This window comes from Toxotes jaculatrix, chromosome 1 (assembly GCF_017976425.1).
Source record: "Toxotes jaculatrix isolate fToxJac2 chromosome 1, fToxJac2.pri, whole genome shotgun sequence".
Taxonomy (NCBI): domain Eukaryota; kingdom Metazoa; phylum Chordata; class Actinopteri; family Toxotidae; genus Toxotes; species Toxotes jaculatrix.
In genome coordinates this window covers 32,770,999-32,790,134 of record NC_054394.1, presented here as the reverse complement: position 1 = coordinate 32,790,134, position 19,136 = coordinate 32,770,999, and the positions used below count along the sequence as shown (strand labels likewise).

General features: G+C 45.9%; 1 protein-coding gene and 1 long non-coding RNA gene across 2 annotated transcripts; one reads left to right on the top strand and one right to left on the bottom strand.

Annotated features, from left to right (window-relative positions):
- The first annotated feature begins 3,737 nt into the window (after nucleotides 1-3,737).
- On the top strand, nucleotides 3,738-9,437 carry LOC121178907. The gene is made up of 3 exons (XR_005893838.1): nucleotides 3,738-4,290; nucleotides 4,877-4,962; nucleotides 9,305-9,437. It is a non-coding gene; the product is annotated as an uncharacterized LOC121178907 (long non-coding RNA).
- LOC121178896 (ras-related protein Rab-8B) lies at nucleotides 8,144-17,986 on the bottom strand. The gene is made up of 8 exons (XM_041033384.1): nucleotides 17,704-17,986; nucleotides 14,077-14,137; nucleotides 13,471-13,531; nucleotides 12,421-12,498; nucleotides 11,744-11,833; nucleotides 11,269-11,334; nucleotides 11,139-11,189; nucleotides 8,144-10,784 (listed from the first exon to the last, which is right to left on the bottom strand). Exons 1-8 carry the CDS (start codon nucleotides 17,825-17,827, stop codon nucleotides 10,695-10,697), a joined length of 621 nt encoding a protein of 206 aa, XP_040889318.1. The 5' UTR covers nucleotides 17,828-17,986; the 3' UTR covers nucleotides 8,144-10,694.
- Nucleotides 17,987-19,136: the final 1,150 nt, after the last annotated feature.

Genomic DNA, 19,136 nt, shown 5'->3' with positions numbered 1-19,136 from the left:
CATTTAGGAGAGAAATCACGGAGAAAAGACACCGAGCGGCGGCAGATGGGAGAGCTTTAAACGCTTTAAAACAAAATGGAGAAAAATCTTAAGCTTTACATGGATTCCACATGAAGAGAAACTCCTACGCTATCACTTCGATTCGATTTTACGCTTTACTACTTCCAGCAAATGTGTATTTTACAGATTTCATGGTGAAGAGAAAACACAAGTGGCTCCTGTATTCCTGCAGCAGCAGAGCGCGGCGGGCTGGGTTGAGTCTCCAAGGTTCTCAAGGTGGGTATAGATTAATGTCTTAGCAGGGAACTGTGTATCACTCTGATCCGAGTCGTTGACAGGAGCTGTTGGACAACAAGACGGCAGAGGTCGCCCCAGCTGCGCCCGCCGCCACAGCTGCATCCGCCGCCACAGCTGCATCCGCCGCCACAGCCGCACCGGCGAAAGCACCGTAGAAGAAGGCCGCAAAGCCGAGCAACAAATCTGGACCAGACCGCTGCTGCCGCCGCTGTCAGGAAGCCAGCAGCCACCAAGAAGCCCCAAGCAGTCAAGACAACAGCGAAGAAAGCTAAGAAACCTCCAAACAGCCCGAAGAAGGTGACCAAGAAAGCGGCCAAAACTAACAAGCTCGCTGCCAACAAAACACACAAAAAGTCCATCAAATCATTTCAAACTCGTCAAAAAGCTCTTTTAAGAGCCACCCACATGTTTCACTCAAGAGCACACTTCCAGCGGATATTCACTCCATACTCTTTCCCCAAAACCATCATAACTACAATCATCATTAGTCATTGTTAAACTGTCATCGCACTCATTCTGTCAGCGCTGGAAAACGCTGCCGCTGGCTCTGCAGGAGGGCAAAGATAAGGAAACATTTACCCCCCCGAAAAAAAGACAAACCCTTATGTAATGTGTCGCTGCTGTCTGTTTGAAACTATGACAACAAATTTGAAATTATCATGCTACTGGCCATTTATTAGCCAACATATGACTGTGATTCATGCTCCACTTATTCGTTTTACCTAAACAGAAAGGATCTCAGTGATTCTATCAACACCAATTCAAAGGTAAGTACTGAAAATCGGATTCACATGCAATGATTTAAGCTCAGTATTTCACAAATCATATCACTAAATGATTGTTTTATTATCTCCTTTGTTTTCTTTCAATTTTATGTGACTTTCCGCTTGAAGTTCCACGATCACCTGATTGCCGAAGTTGCGGGGTTTTTGCAGGGCTCCTGACTGAGCCAGGATCTGTTGTGTCCACTATTTTACACATACCTGCCGAGCTCACCGATCAGAAGCGGCGTGCTGCTCGTGCACAGGTCAGGCTAACGCAATCAGTATCACCTGCTCCGCCTGCTGCCTCATCACTCAAACGGCTTCAGCTGGACCAGAAGCGGAGTTACGGCGTTGAATCCCTTATCATGCTACTGGCCATTTATTAGCCAACATATGACTGTGATTCATGCTCCACTTATTCGTTTTACCTAAACAGAAAGGATCTCAGTGATTCGATGAAGTGTGTACAACGCCAACTCAGAGGTAAGTTCTGAAAATCGGATTCACATGCAATGATTTAAGCTCATTATTTCACAAATCATATTACTAAATGATTGTTTTATTATCTCCTTTGTTGTACTGCAGTCATTGATTATCTGCCGGACACATTTCAGACTGTCAGAACTACGATTCACGTCTGATTCTATTATGAATTAAAGGGGAAAACTGAGGTAAACAGATGACACACACACACAAACTGTCGCAGGACGTAACTCAGCCGGTGGCCTCCACCAACGTGCGTGTGTTTGTAGATGCCGAAAAAACTGCTGTGAACGAAAAAATACAGTCAAGAGTTGAATGTTTTGCACCGTATCTCTGAACAAACCTGTCGTCTCGCTGTCAAAGTCGTTTCATTGGGCTTCTGCTGGATTTTAAAACATTTAGGAGAGAAATCACGGAGAAAAGACACCGAGCGCCGGCAGATGGGAGAGCTTTAAACGCTTTAAAACAAAATGGAGAAAAATCTTAAGCTTTACATGGATTCCACATGAAGAGAAACTCCTACGCTATCACTTCGATTCGATTTTACGCTTTACTACTTCCACCAAACGTGTATTTTACAGATTTCATGGTGAAGAGAAAACACAAGTGGCTCCTGTATTCCTGCAGCAGCAGAGAGCGGCGGGCTGGGTTGAGTCTCCAAGGTTCTCAAGGTGGGTATAAATTAATGTCTTAGCAGGGAACTGTGTATCACTCTAATCCGAGTCGTTGACAGGAGCTGTTCGACAACAAGACGGCAGAGGTCGCCCCAGCTGCGCCCGCCGCCACAGCTGCACCCGCCGCTCCAGCTGCATCCGCCGCCACCGCCGCCCCAGCCGCACCGGCGAAAGCACCGTAGAAGAAGGCCGCAAAGCCGAGCAACAAATCTGGACCAGACCGCTGCTGCCGCCGCTGTCAGGAAGTCAGGAAGCCAGCAGCCACCAAGAAGCCCCAAGCAGTCAAGACAACAGCGAAGAAAGCTAAGAAACCTCCAAACAGCCCGAAGAAGGCGGCCAAAACTAACAAGCTCGCTGCCAACAAAACACACAAAAAGTCCATCAAATCATTTCAAACTCGTCAAAAAGCTCTTTTAAGAGCCACCCACATGTTTCACTCAAGAGCACACTTCCAGCGGATATTCACTCCATACTCTTTCCCCAAAACCATCATCACTACAATCATCATTAGTCATTGTTAAACTGTCATCGCACTCATTCTGTCAGCGCTGGAAAACGCTGCCGCTGGCTCTGCAGGAGGGCAAAGATAAGGAAACATTTACCCCCCCGAAAAAAAGACAAACCCTTATATAATGTGTCGCTGCTGTCTGTTTGAAACTATGACAACAAATTTGAAATTATCATGCTACTGGCCATTTATTAGCCAACATATGACTGTGATTCATGCTCCACTTATTCGTTTTACCTAAACAGAAAGGATCTCAGTGATTCGATCAACACCAATTCAAAGGTAAGTACTGAAAATCGGATTCACATGCAATGATTTAAGCTCAGTATTTCACAAATCATATCACTAAATGATTGTTTTATTATCTCCTTTGTTTTCTTTCAATTTTATGTGACTTTCCGCTTGAAGTTCCACGATCACCTGATTGCCGAAGTTGCGGGGTTTTTGCAGGGCTCCTGACTGAGCCAGGATCTGTTGTGTCCACTATTTTACACATACCTGCCGAGCTCACCGATCAGAAGCGGCGTGCTGCTCGTGCACAGGTCAGGCTAACGCAATCAGTATCACCTGCTCCGCCTGCTGCCTCATCACTCAAACGGCTTCAGCTGGACCAGAAGCGGAGTTACGGCGTTGAATCCCTTATCATGCTACTGGCCATTTATTAGCCAACATATGACTGTGATTCATGCTCCACTTATTCGTTTTACCTAAACAGAAAGGATCTCAGTGATTCGATGAAGTGTGAACAACACCAATTCAAAGGTAAGTACTGGAAATCTGATTTACATGCAATGATTTAAGCTCATTATTTCACAAATCATATCACTAAATGATTGTTTTATTGTCTCCTTTGTTTTCTTTCAATTTTATGTGACCTTCCACGTGAAGTTCCTCGATCACCTGATTGCCGAAGCTGCGGGTTTTTTGCAGGGCTCCTGACTGAGCCAGGATCTGCTGTGTCCACTATTTTACACATACCTGCCGAGCTCACCGATCAGAAGCGGCGTGCTGCTCGTGCACAGGTCAGGCTAACGCAATCAGTATCACCTGCTCCGCCATTTGACTGCCTCATCAGTCAAACGGCTTCAGCTGGACCAGAAGCGGAGTTACGGCGTTGAATCCCCAAGAACACCAGCACGGCGCTCATTTGGGACTATTTACAGCAACCACTTTAGACCGACACCTGAAAAATCAGCACAGGTATTCGCATGATGGAAAAGTTCCGCTGAAAAGTGGGAAAATGAGGCTCAGGCCCGAAGAAGCGAACAGACGATTCCTGCATGTTTGACCAGCGTCACTCCGGATGATAAGAGCAGCGGAACACACCGGGAGCTAACGACGGCCAGAACGCACTACACTGCCGAGGACACGCTGACTGTTAACGCGGTCACCGAAGACGGATTTAAAATCCTCCTCCACACGCTGGACACAAGATCTGTCATTCCCTGTGGTGCTTGAACTTTACTGCTGTACACAGCTTCATTCGTTAAAACAGAAGCGTATCTTTTCAGACTGAAATAGGACACTGATGATTCGATCAAGTGTGTACAACACCAATTCAAACGTAAGTACTGAAAATCTGATTTACATGCAATGATTTAATCTCATTATTTCACAAATCATATCACTAAATGATTGTTTTATTATCTCCTTTGTTTTCTTTCAATTTTATGCGACCTTCCACTTGAAGTTCCACGATCACCTGATTGCCGAAGCTGCGGGGTTTTTGCAGGGCTCCTGACTGAGCCAGGATCTGTTGTGTCCACTATTTTACACATACCTGCCGAGCTCACCGATCAGAAGCGGCGTGCTGCTCGTGCACAGGTCAGGCTAACGCAATCAGTATCACCTGCTCCGCCATTTGACTGCCTCATCAGTCAAACGGCTTCAGCTGGACCAGAAGCGGAGTTACGGCGTTGAATCCCTTATCATGCTACTGGCCATTTATTAGCCAACATATGACTGTGATTCATGCTCCACTTATTCGTTTTACCTAAACAGAAAGGATCTCAGTGATTCTATCAAGTGTGTACAACGCCAACTCAGAGGTAAGTTCTGAAAATCGGATTCACATGCAATGATTTAAGCTCATTATTTCACAAATCATATCACTAAATGATTGTTTTATTCTCTCCTTTGTTGTACTGCAGTCATTGATTATCTGCCTGACACATTTCAGACTGTCAGAACTACGATTCACGTCTGATTCTATTATGAATTAAAGGGAAAAACGGAGGTAAACAGATGACACACACACACACACACACTGTCGCAGGACGTAACTCAGCCGGTGGCCTCCACCAACGTGCGTGTGTTTGTAGATGCCGAAAAAACTGCTGTGAACGAAAAAATACAGTCAAGAGTTGAATGTTTTGCACCGTATCTCTGAACAAACCCTTCGTCTCGCTGTCAAAGTCGTTTCATTGGGCTTCTGCTGGATTTTAAAACATTTAGGAGAGAAATCACGGAGAAAAGACACCGAGCGGCGGCAGATGGGAGAGCTTTAAACGCTTTAAAACAAAATGGAGAAAAATCTTAAGCTTTACATGGATTCCACATGAAGAGAAACTCCTACGCTATCACTTCGATTCGATTTTACGCTTTACTACTTCCACCAAACGTGTATTTTACAGATTTAATGCTACAGAGAAAACACAAGTGGCTCCTGTATTCCTGCAGCAGCAGAGCGCGGCGGGCTGGGTTGAGTCTCCAAGGTTCTCAAGGTGGGTATAGATTAATGTCTTAGCAGGGAACTGTGTATCACTCTGATCCGAGTCGTTGACAGGAGCTGTTCGACAACAAGACGGCAGAGGTCTCTCCAGCTGCGCCCGCCGCCACAGCTGCACCCGCCGCTCCAGCTGCATCCGCCGCCACCGCCGCCCCAGCCGCACCGGCGAAAGCACCGTAGAAGAAGGCCGCAAAGCCGAGCAACAAATCTGGACCAGACCGCTGCTGCCGCCGCTGTCAGGAAGTCAGGAAGCCAGCAGCCACCAAGAAGCCCCAAGCAGTCAAGACAACAGCGAAGAAAGCTAAGAAACCTCCAAACAGCCCGAAGAAGGCGGCCAAAACTAACAAGCTCGCTGCCAACAAAACACACAAAAAGTCCATCAAATCATTTCAAACTCGTCAAAAAGCTCTTTTAAGAGCCACCCACATATTTCACTCAAGAGCACACTTCCAGCGGATATTCACTCCATACTCTTTCCCCAAAACCATCATCACTACAATCATCATTAGTCATTGTTAAACTGTCATCGCACTCATTCAGTCAGCGCTGGAAAACGCTGCCGCTGGCTCTGCAGGAGGGCAAAGATAAGGAAACATTTACCCCCCCGAAAAAAAGACAAACCCTTATATAATGTGTCGCTGCTGTCTGTTTGAAACTATGACAACAAATTTGAAATTATCATGCTACTGGCCATTTATTAGCCAACATATGACTGTGATTCATGCTCCACTTATTCGTTTTACCTAAACAGAAAGGATCTCAGTGATTCGATCAACACCAATTCAAAGGTAAGTACTGGAAATCTGATTTACATGCAATGATTTAAGCTCATTATTTCACAAATCATGTCACTAAATGATTGTTTTATTCTCTCCTTTGTTTTCTTTCAATTTTATGTGACCTTCCACGTGAAGTTCCACGATCACCTGATTGCCGAAGTTGCGGGGTTTTTGCAGGGCTCCTGACTGAGCCAGGATCTGCTGTGTCCACTATTTTACACATACCTGCCGAGCTCACCGATCAGAAGCGGCGTGCTGCTCGTGCACAGGTCAGGCTTACGCAATCAGTGTCACCTGCTCCGCCATTTGACTGCCTCATCACTCAAACGGCTTCAGCTGGACCAGAAGCGGAGTTACGGCGTTGAATCCCCAAGAACACCAGCACGGCGCTCATTTGGGACTATTTACAGCAACCACTTTAGACCGACACCTGAAAAATCAGCACAGGTATTCGCATGATGGAAAAGTTCCGCTGAAAAGTGGGAAAATGAGGCTCAGGCCCAAAGAAGCGAACAGACGATTCCTGCATGTTTGACCAGCGTCACTCCGGATGATAAGAGCAGCGGAACACACCGGGAGCTAACGACTGCCAGAACGCACTACACTGCCGAGGACACGCTGACTGTTAACGCGGTCACCGAAGACGGATTTAAAATCCTCCTCCACACGCTGGACACAAGATCTGTGATTCCCTGTGGTCAGAGATATAAGCTTGAACTTTACTGCTGTACACAGCTTCATTCGTTAAAACAGAAGCGTATCTTTTCAGACTGAAATAGGACACTGATGATTCGATCAAGTGTGTACAACACCAATTCAAACGTAAGTACTGAAAATCGGATTCACATGCAATGATTTAATCTCATTATTTCACAAATCATATTACTAAATGATTGTTTTATTATCTCCTTTGTTGTACTGCAGTCATTGATTATCTGCCTGACACATTTCAGACTGTCAGAACTACGATTCACGTCTGATTCTATTATGAATTAAAGGGAAAAACGGAGGTAAACAGATCACACACACACACACACACACACACACACACACACACACACACACACACACACACACTGTCGCAGGAAGTAACTCAGCCGGTGGCCTCCACCAACATGCGTGTGTTTGCAGATGCCGAAAAAACTGCTGTTTAACGAAAAAATACAGTCAAGAGTTGAATGTTTTGCACCGTATCTCTGAACAAACTTGTCGTCTCGCTGTCAAAGTCGTTTCATTGGGCTTCTGCTGGATTTTAAAACATTTAGGAGAGAAATCACGGAGAAAAGACACCGAGCGGCGGCAGATGGGAGAGCTTTAAACGCTTTAAAACAAAATGGAGAAAAATCTTAAGCTTTACATGGATTCCACATGAAGAGAAACTCCTACGCTATCACTTCGATTCGATTTTACGCTTTACTACTTACACCAAACTTGTATTTACATACAAATGGGAGAGGAGGTAGGTCAAGGTCCCATGTCTCTATCTCTTATGGTTGGGGATCAGTCAAAAACTGATCATTGTTAAAACCCTTTATCCCCTTTAGGATAGGGGAACTGAGTCCTTCTCCCAAAGGAGACGGACTCAGTTCCCTAACTAGTACCCTAACCCTAACCTAACTCTAAATGAAGGAGGAGGAACCAAGGTCACATACTCATCTGACTCTTAGCCTCAGCATCTGAGACCAGTCCAAAACAAACAGGACTCAGGGCGAAAGGAAAAACGTTTATTCTACCACCAAACAAACAACACATACCTGACTCTTCACAGGTACATACTGATCCTACACCTGCCTGTGCATCACCTGAGGTTCCCAATCTGACAAATCAACACAAACCCAATAACCAGCAAAGTAAATCCCATCTAAATAAAACAAGTTTGGAGAAAAAACAAAGTAGACACATTTGATAGAAAAAGTATTTTATTGATTGATCAGCTGCAGTGACGCTCCAGACATCACGGAGCAGGAAATGGAAAACTGAGGTGGAGGCTTAAGGACGAGAGGTCAAAGATCACTGCAGCGTTACAATGATCAGAGCGATCCCTTCCCCATGAAAACTGATCAACCCGATCATCAGAAACATTCTCTGATTTCATTTCACAATAAGAGCCTCTGTCCGTTCGGATCATTCTCCGAAAATGTGAAACAAGATTTTTCCACAGAAAGTTTTTCTCATGAAAATCAGCTTCGATTAAACATCTCCATCCATCAGACTCACAGCAGAAAAAAATCATGTAAACATCCAGCTCCTCATCAAATCCTTCATCTGTTTTCATTGACTTTTATTTTCCTGCTTGTCCAGCGTTTCCTGTCAGTCTGTGTCTGATTCTGCTGATAAACACAAACATCTCTCTGTTTACGTCTGATGGAAAAACTTCTGACGTGTGTTAATCAGCAGAATCGTTATTCTCTATATTTGAAACCTGCTGAACAGAAAATGAAACATGTTGATTGGAAATCAAGTTTTAAGTCAAACATCAGACTTCAGAAAAAAAACTCCGTAACAAAAACAAAACAAAATTATATTTTTGCATAGAAATGTTTTAGCAACGTTACAAAGTGCTGAAAAAAGAGATCTATAAAAGTTTCCACAGAATTTACAAACCAGACAGAAACAAAGTTTGACAACAAAACAGAAAAGAATCAGTGAAATAAGAAAGAGGCCAATGATCACGGCTTCACTGATATCGATCAGCTGATGATCGTAACTTCGCTGCTTCATCACATGTTCAAAAGTCTTTGACAAATCAATGATCTTAGAAGCATTCTGTGTCAAACATCAAGAGGAGAAAAGCAGCTGCCGACGTGTCCTGATCCATCAGTGGATCCACTGATGGATCCATTGATGGATCTGTCAGGAGGCAGAAACACTGACGACATGTTAATGAAAGACAAAGATATAAACTGAAAGATCAATTGTTTTTCCTGTCAGAATTGATCAGGTTGATTGATTTCTGTGACCTAAAGTTGAGTTTGTTAAAGCACCTTCATAGTAGTAATAATAATAATAATAATACTGCTGCAGTGCGTCTGTAAACGATGCCACATGTTGACCCTGTTCTTCCTCTGCAGCTGCTCACGTACTGAAGAACGTTTGTTCCGACGGAGGAAACCTTCTCACGTGTTGGACAGACCACGTCCCTGCTGACGTCCAGGTCTGATGTGAATTCGGGACTCACATTGAAAGGTCTGATACGGACACTTGTCTCTGTCTCCAGTCTTCATCCTGCTCACCTGTGAACACCTTGGGTTGTGACAGGATTCGGGTTTAAACGCAGTCATCACTTAATCAATAAGCTGATAGTAACTGATTCATTACATTTGAATTTAAATGAAACAAAATTCTGTTTCTGTGCCTCAGAGTTAGAACTCACTCACTCACTCATTCATTCTGGTAATTACCTAATTTTATGAACTAATAATTATTAAAATAATCAGTTATTGATTTCTGATAATAAAAGTTCAGAGTCAGTCGTGAGTCTGGCCTGAGCAGCTGCAGACGAACTCTTCATACGTTTGATTTTCTTCATTAAATCTAATGTTGAAAAAAAAAGTAAAAAGTTTTAAAGAAACGAGACGAAACACAAAAACTCACAGAAGCGTAAAAACGTGGAGTTTTTCAGACTCCAGAGAAAATCCGGTCTGAACCTGAGCGGCTCCTGATTCCGGACTCGGACACAGGAACGTGGACCGTTCGGGTCTGAACCTTCGATCTGTGCTGACGAACGTTCGTTTCACTGTCACAGACGTTTCCTCAGATTCTTGATTAAAGGCCTGAGCAGCAGGACGATGAATCTGAGTCAGATCTGTTTGGACTTTTATCTTCATGATACAAGTTTGTACCAAAGAGCAAATTTCAGTGTTTGATAAATGAATATATAATTTTTCTTTTAAATAATGAAATAAAAATAAAAGTTTCACTGATCGGATCAATCAATCAGCCTTTGTTTTATTGATTTTTGACTCTGCTGTAACGTTTACAGCTTTGTGACTGAATTGACCTCTGACCTTTGAAAGCCAGAGGTCAGAGATGCTGTCACGTCATTTAAATAAACTTCATCTATTTGATTGAGATTTATGAATTGATCACCTGATTAACTGTTGATTTAGGATCAATAACTGAATCAATGTTCCCTTCGAATCCGACGCGTTGCTCCTTTAACGTTTGAGTTTTTTTGAGTGCAGACGACGACACGAGGACAGAAAACATAAAAACACGAGGACGTCGGCAAACAGAGCGAGACGACTCCAGACTCTGCTCTTCATCTCTTCATCATCATCACTTTCACTTTCGTTCTTTGAGACGTTCACAGAGTAAAGGCTCCGACTCTTCGTCCGCCGAGCCGACGGCAGAGTAAGAACCGAAGCGGGCGAAGGAGGCGGCGTGCGGGAGGTGAAGAGGCAGTTCGGACGGAGTGAGAGCAGATTACATCAACATGTTTCCTCTGAGCGGAGGCTCCGCCTACAGCAGCGTACACCTGAAGAAGCTCTTTTTAGAGCGAGACTCTGTGATTTTCACCGGACCACCTCCACCTGATGGGTTGTTGTCGTTCTGGAGGAAGAAGAAGAAGAAACAGTTCATCACAGGTAAGAACATGAGCCAATCAGATGAATGAGGATCAGCAGGTACGTCAGGTGAGCGGCAGGTGTGTCCTTCACTTCAAAATAAAACTCAAGGAACAAATGAATGGAAGCGAACATCTGAGTCTTGAGCAGCAGCTTTTTACTTTTACAGTCACAGAAACATAAAAACATAAATGTGATGCAGAGACTGAAAACAGCTCAGGCACAGATTCTGATTATTGATCAACTTGACGGTGATCGGCTCAAATATTCGTTTGATCCATAAAACATCAGAAAGGTGAGTCGATGCTGCAGGTGCTCGACGGTTCTTTGACAAACTCACCATTTTTCTGTTGAGTCTCATCATGATGTCTCTGCCGAGTGTGAAAAAGGCCTGTGGAGGAAAAACACACAGATCAGTGTCACTGTGGGAAACCGTTTTCTGTGCTGAGCTCTGAGGAATCACGACTCACCTCCTCCACGTTGATGCTGGACTTCGCGCTGGTTTCCAGAAACTTGATCCCGTAATCTATGGCCAACTGAACGAGACGAGACCGAGTCAAACACGACACTGACGTTCACGTTCACAGCCGGAAACTGACAAACTCGCCTTGGTGGTTTGATCCGATATTTTCTGATTTAAATCATTTTCTGAGAAATTATTATATTTAACAAACAGAAGAAAAGTGTTTGGATCTGATTTACATTGATCAATGACACAGTGACGCGGTGACGGATCAGCTGTTCGATCAGCTGCTCATCAAACAACCTGAAACTCTAACATTTGCTTTGTTTCATCCAGTGAATTTAAAACCTGAATCACAAAATCACAGACATCCACAAACAGCTGCTTGTTACTGAGCAGGGTTTTATCTGTTGTTGTTGTTGTCGTGGTTGTTGTGTGTGATGTGTGTGATGTGTGTCTGTGGCACATCAGCCTCATCAAACCTTCTCTCCTCGCTCCTTGGACACTTGTCTCTTGTCGTTCATGTCGCATTTGTTTCCCAGAATCATCCTCTCCACATCTGAGGACGCATGCTGAAAACACACACACACACACACAGAGTTATGGCTTCAGGTCTGACTGAACCACAGAGGCGGAGTCAGCACAGACGTCTGTCCCTGTCACACCATTGGTCGGCCGAGCGTTGCAGCTTGCTCATTGGTCGTTGCTGTTTCAAAATGAATTGTCTCTGTTACATCATCAGGAGACGTTTACAGGCAGCGTCACCAACAGTTTACAGACCGCTCAGACCTTTAGCATCATTTTGACTCTGAGGACAATCTCAACTACGTCCTGTAGGACAGCGTCCTGTTTTCCCTCCACACACTCAGACACAGGTGAGGAGGAGGAGTCACTTCCTTTCGCTTCACAGACAAAAGAAAACCTGAGATTTCAGGCGTCACCGTGTTTCTGAACCTGGTACAGACGTGTCGGACTGTGTGAGGCACTGAGCCAGGCTGTCACAGGTGAGACCAGAACCACCAGGGACCAGCTGATCGGATCCAGCTGACCGCTGGTCACAGGTGTCATGTTGACACTTAAGGTGGACTAACGGATTCAGGTGTGAACTGCCCCTGCTGCCCCAGCCATGTCAGGACGTGATGGTCCGAGCGTCTCGTACCTCCTCGATGTTTCGGATCCAGTTCCTGATGTTGTCGAAGGACTTCTCATTGGTGATGTCATAGACCAGCATGATACCCTGAAACACACAGGACAGGAAGTGACATAAGCTGATCCTTCATAACACACACACACACATCGTAGTGTGTGTGTGTGTGTGTGTTACTGACTGGTGTTTTCTAGACTTTCTTCTTGTCATCAAATCTCACATTCAGACTCAGTGAGTCAGTCTCAGTCTGACCTCTCGGCTCTGACCTCTGACCTCTGACCTCTGAGCTCTGACCTCTGAGCTCTGACCTCTGAGCTCTGAGCTCTGACCTCTGACCTCTCGGCTCTGACCTCTGAGCTCTGACCTCTGAGCTCTGACCTCTGAGCTCTGACCTCTGAGCTCTGACCTCTCGGCTCTGACCTCTGAGCTCTGAGCTCTGAGCTCTGAGCTCTGACCTCTGAACTCTGACCTCTGAGCCCAGCGGTCCGAGTTTAAAACAAACACAAACCTTCAGTTTCCTGTTAAAAGTCTCAGTGACTGAATCAAACAGCTGCTCACTGTAGTTTTCATCAGACAGGAGGAAACAGTGAATCTGCCGGGGACTATTTTCAGCGGCGGAGGCTCAGAGACGTCTCAGACCTGTTACAGGAGACGCTCGGTGAAGACCTGAGGCTGATCGTGAGATTTCACTGTGGTTACAGTTTTAGCTTTGATCTTTTCTGCAGCTTTGAGTCTGACATCACTAACAGCTCTGACAGATGAAACCAGATGTTGGGACCAAATCTAATAATTAAATGTAAGAAGTTTGGCTTCAGTAGAAAAACGTTTCTGTCGCTTGCTGCGACGGAGCTCAGGCTGAGTTTAAAATCACGGATTTCATTTTGGAACAAAACGACTTTGATCATTTCAAGTTTTTTTTTTAATTTGATGATCAATCATCTTTGACGTTCACTGATCAGCATCACACCTGGAATGTTTCCCACACTGAACAGAGCCTGTCTGCATGACTGACACGGCCTCTGTCCAATAACAGAGAGGTAATCAGGAGGGGGCGTGCCTTACCATGGCTCCTCTGTAATAGGCTGTTGTGATGGTCCTGAACCGCTCCTGTCCCGCCGTGTCCCTGCAGGAACAGGAAGCAGATTCTGCATCAACATCCGTCTCATTCATATTGTTCTTCAACAAATTAGACTCCAGAGTGTGTGTGACACACACACACACACAACATTAACCTCTGACCCTGTCCTCACAGTCGCTGTAGCCAATCAGCATCTCTTCCTCTGCTGCTGCATAATTTCACTGTGCACTGATCAAAGAACATGAAAACAACACGTCTCCTCTGTCGAAGCAGCCGAACGCTGGCGAGTTGTGATTCAACGAAGCAAAGGAGGAGGGAACAGACGCAGAGCTGCTGGAGCGACGCTCCGCCCCTTTCTCTCCGAGCGCAGAAACTGAATATTCACAGCTCGCACAGTTCATACGTGTTTGAAGCGTCTGAAGATCATCAGTCGTTTACTCTGCACAAGTAAACGACATCATTCAAACTACTGGTGTTCATTCTCTGTGCTACACTAACTCAATGCTACGCTAACTCCGACCTACAACATCCACAGATGTTTGGCCGACTGCTCCGTCACTGCCGAGGCTTCGCCGACGCTCCGAACTCACCAGATCTGAAGTTTGATTTTCTTGCCGTCGAGTTCGATCGTCCTGATTTTAAAGTCGATTCCTGAAAGAGAAGAAACAAACAGATGAGAGGAAACGCGATGATCGCACTCAGCTCACTTTATCCGACACGTTGACTTCCTGCGGCTTCCTGATGTCACAGTTCGGGTCTTCAGGTGTTTGACATTAACCAGTCTCACACGGTCAACTCCACCCTGCCGCCACACCCCCACACCCACCCGCTGTGTGTGAGATGTGTTTCCCTGCTCTGTGAGTTACAGTCTATCAGCTCACAGGGTGTGTGTGTGTGTGTGTGTGTGTGTGTGTGTGTGCTGGTTAAAAAGGAAGTCAAAGATATTTTTAACTAACAAATGTGACCAAACTTCACTTCCTGTGAAAAACTCTGTTTCCTCCAGCCTTTCCTGCTCTGAGCTGAGCTGAGGCCCCTCCCTCCTCACACCGCCCCCTCTGGTCCCTCCTCCTTCAGCTGGATGTCGGTTTGATTCCCTGAACTGCAGCACTACCTGCCACAGTGTCCTTGAGCAACACATTTAAACAGTGGTGAACAGCTGGGCTCATGTGATCTGATGTGAACTGGAACCTTAAAGTCTGATGGTGGTGAAAAAACATCAGGGACCATCTTCAAACACATCACTGTCGACCGAACGTCCAGAGAAGCAGCGGTGCTGGGAATGCTGGGAATACTGGGAATGGGTTCACAACACCTCATCAACACTGACGATCTGATCTCACGCACCTGATCAGTATCAGACATGGACGCAGGCACAGGTGCTCCTGTTCGCTGAGGACGGACTCACTGCTTTCACTCTGTGCTGCTGTGTTGTTGTGTTACTCTGTTCGTACAGTGTGTGTCTTTATATCAGTCTGACAAATCCACAACACTCACACACTCGTCATACAAGGGGAGCAAATGGACACTTTCACATGTTCACAACACACACACACACTCAGAGGTCAGCTGACTCTCACGAGACCCCTGGCAGTCCGGTGACAGTGCATCCTCTGTCTGACCACAGCAGCAGAGGATTGTGGGAGCTCAATTAACATTCATCCAGACCAGCAGCTGAACTGGGGGAAAACCAGCAGAGACTGGAGACATGAGACAAACTGTCTACACCAACATCAGTCTGTCCTCACTAACCCGTGTCTGCCAGGTCACAACCTAGACTCTGAAAGTCTCCACCTACCCTCACACAGGGAACACAGGTCACAGGGAACACAGGGAACACAGGGAACACAGGGAATACAGGTCACAGGGAACACATGGAATACAGGTCACAGGGAACACATGGAATACAGGTCACAGGGAACACAGGGAACACAGGGAATACAGGGAATACAGGTCACAGGGAACACATGGAATACAGGTCACAGGGAACACAGGGAACACAGGGAATACAGGGAATACAGGTCACAGGGAACACATGGAATACAGGTCACAGGGAACACAGGGAACACAGGGAATACAGGGAATACAGGTCACAGGGAACACAGGGAACACAGGGAATACAGGGAATACAGGTCACAGGGAACACATGGAATACAGGTCACAGGGAACACAGGGAACACAGGGAATACAGGGAATACAGGTCACAGGGAACACAGGGAACACATGGAATACAGGTCACAGGGAACACAGGGAACACAGGGAATACAGGGAATACAGGTCACAGGGAACACATGGAATACAGGTCACAGGGAACACAGGTCACAGGGAACACATGGAATACAGGTCACAGGGAACACAGGTCACAGGGAACACAGGGAACACAGGGAACGCAGGGAATGCAGGGAATACAGGGAACACGGAACACAGGGAATACAGGGAACACGGAACACAGGGAATACAGGTCACAGGGAACACAGGGAATACAGGTCACAGGGAACACAGGGAGCACAGGGAACACAGTCTATTCCCCTGACCCCCCGGACTTCCTTCCCTCTATCCACTCACTGTGCAATATCCGTATTCTGTGCAATATTCATTAATGTGCAATAACCCATACTTCTTGAACTGTGCACCTTACCCCCCCCCCCCCCCCCCCCCCCTTGTATTTTGCTTTTTTCTCTTCATATTGTTGTATAGCTTTCTTTTTATATTTTTGACTTGCACTAAACTTATTTAACTTAATCTTATTTTATTTTATTTTATTCTATTCTATGTTGTATATTCATACATGTTTGCACTGGAGAAGGAGATGCTTTCCATCTCGTTGTACATGTAAAAGATGTCCAATGACAATAAAAGGCATTCTATTCTATTCTATTCTACAGGTAATACAGGGAACACAGGGAACAGGTTTCACACATGTCAAAAATAAGTTTTCACATGTCCAAGGATTAGTGAAGGAGCCAATGACTGTGTCCGAGGTCTGTTTTTGTTTAATTCACCTCTGACGTTTTATTAAAATATTCATGTTAAATAATATTAATAATATTAATAATAGTAAAAGTCTGGTCAAATTCAGGGCTGTCAATCATCTTGACCTTATTCGTCTCTGAGCTGTAACAGAGCTGATTTACTTCATCTCTCAGGAAGGACGAGAGAAACGCTGAGTAAGAGACTGAACGGAGAAGAGGTCTGACAGGAAGTGATGTCAGGACAACAAGATCCGCTCCGTTTCCTGCTCTGCTGTCTCACAGCCCTGCTGTCCCACTGCTCTGCTGTCTCACAGCTCTGCTGTCTCACAGCTCTGCTGTCCCACTGAAGGACCCAGCTTTTAAAAAGCTGCTCATGAATAATGAATGAATGACAGTGAGATGAACTGATGAGCTGCACGTGAAACTGGTCCATTGATCACAGATCTATGATCGGAGGCCTCATTGATCACAGATCTAAGATCGGAGGCCTCATTGATCACAGATCTAAGATCGGAGGCCTCATTGATCACAGATCTAAGATCGGAGGCCTCATTGATCACAGATCTACACACTCAGCTGAATTTCAGCAGCTGAGTGTGGAAACCTGAGCGTTTCCTGTCTCTGCTCACTTCAGTTTCTCTTTGAACCGGATTCGAAAACTCCACCACGCGCTCGTCCTTCCGCACACATGAGGATCCTCACTGCCAACCTGAACCTGCAGACCGTCAAACCCCACCCCAACCCACACACACACACACACACACACACACGGGGCAGCACTGTGTCACTGCAGACAGAAGAAGAAGAGTTCCCACTTCCTGTTTCCACCAGAATGACAGAAGAGCGACGCTCCTCGCCGTGACACACCGGAAACACGCAGAGCGTGTGTGTATACCTGTATGTCTGTCTTTATGAGGACCAGGATCAGAGGGAGGACAGTTTGGACAGTCCTCACCAGAGGTTCTACACAACTGACACAACAAAATACAACAATACACATTGCAACAACACAACAACCACAGTCAGAGGTGGCCGCCCTCTGACCCTCTGACAGCAGCCACAGTCTGATCCATGGGGTCAAAGGTCACAGACTCCCAGTTACAGATGGAACATCTGGACCGTAGCTCCCCCTCCTCCTCCTCCCTGAACGCTTTCACTTTCCCGGTAACAGCCGTTACCCGTGAGGCCCCCCAATAAAAAGACACACACACACACACCTCGCACGGTGGCCGTGAGCCGCGGACTCACCGATGGTGGAGATGAAGGTGGTGTTGAACGCGTCCTCACTGAACCGGAACAGGAGGCAGGTTTTACCGACGCCGCTGTCTCCGATCAGCAGCAGTTTGAACAGATAGTCGTACGTCTTCGCCATTTCCCGCCGTTTATTCCGGTAATTTCACGGAACCTCCCGCCTCCTCACGCTCTCCGCGACCCGCCGACACTCTGCTGGGCTTACTGGCTTTACTGGAAGCACTGGTTCCGTACTGGTTTCTACTGAAACGGGACCAACAGGGGCAGGAAACGGTTCAGCTTCAAGCTAACCGGAGTTCACACACATCCGGGGAGGACTTTTCACAATTAAACGACCCGCCTATTTTAATTTGAAAATTTCATTTTTCTGGTCTTTCCCGCGTCACTGTGCCTGAATCATACATATTCATTCATTCATTCCAGTGTGTTGCTTTCATTGAAATACATGGACATTCATCATCTGATGTTCAGCCTTTGGTTGTTTGCTGTGGATATTTTTCTCTGTGAAAAACAGAGAACAGGAGATATTTATTATTTTATATGATGAGTAACTTATAGACTTCGTACCTATACACTTTACATTTACCTTGTTATACGTTCCACCATGTCAAGAGTATAAACTGAAGATGATGATGCTGTTTTACATTAACGTATGTTTAGAAACATGAGCAGCAGGAATGACACTTGGCTGTAAAACGCAGTAAATGCATAAATATAATGTGTTGGAATCTGTCCAGTCTGGTCGGTGCTGCTGCTGTAAATCTTCCTCCATGCAGTTTCTGACGCAGGGGTCAGGGTTTAGGGTTAGTGTGAGGGTGAGTGTGAGGGTTAGGTGTGAGGGTGAGTGTGCTGCCTTCTGATAAACCTGCCGTCCCCGTTTGACTAAATCGTGAGCTTTTACTTTGAAGGTGAGTCCGCGGTGCTTCCGGCCTGCGTTCTGAAAGCTTGGCGCGCCCAGGAGACAGGGGGCGTGGTCATGTGACGTCCCCGTCCGGGAGTGTGTGTCTATGTTGGGGGGACTCTGGACTCTCTGTCTGAACTTCTGTCTGTCGTTGTTCAGTTGTTTCATCATCGTGTTCTGGATCCTTCTCGCAGATGTTGAGCCTTTGATTGGCTCTTCCACATCAGATAGATAAACCTGTCTTTGCTAACATGATGTGTTCCACAGGCTTTGAACAGCTCTCACTGTTAAACAAGCGCAGCCAGTGTGGAACCATGGAACCTGCAACTAAAACCCAGGGTGCAAAGGTCTGACGCTGCTGCTCCTGCAGAGGGCAGCACTGAGCCGACAGTCAGAACTGAGGGAGCTCAGACTCTGTCCCCTGTCCTTCACAGGCTGAACAGGCAGGACACAGAGTTGAGAGACTTCAGGAAGAAATTCAACCTGTAACACTTGAGAGGGACAATCACGTCCTCCCATCCCCTAGAGG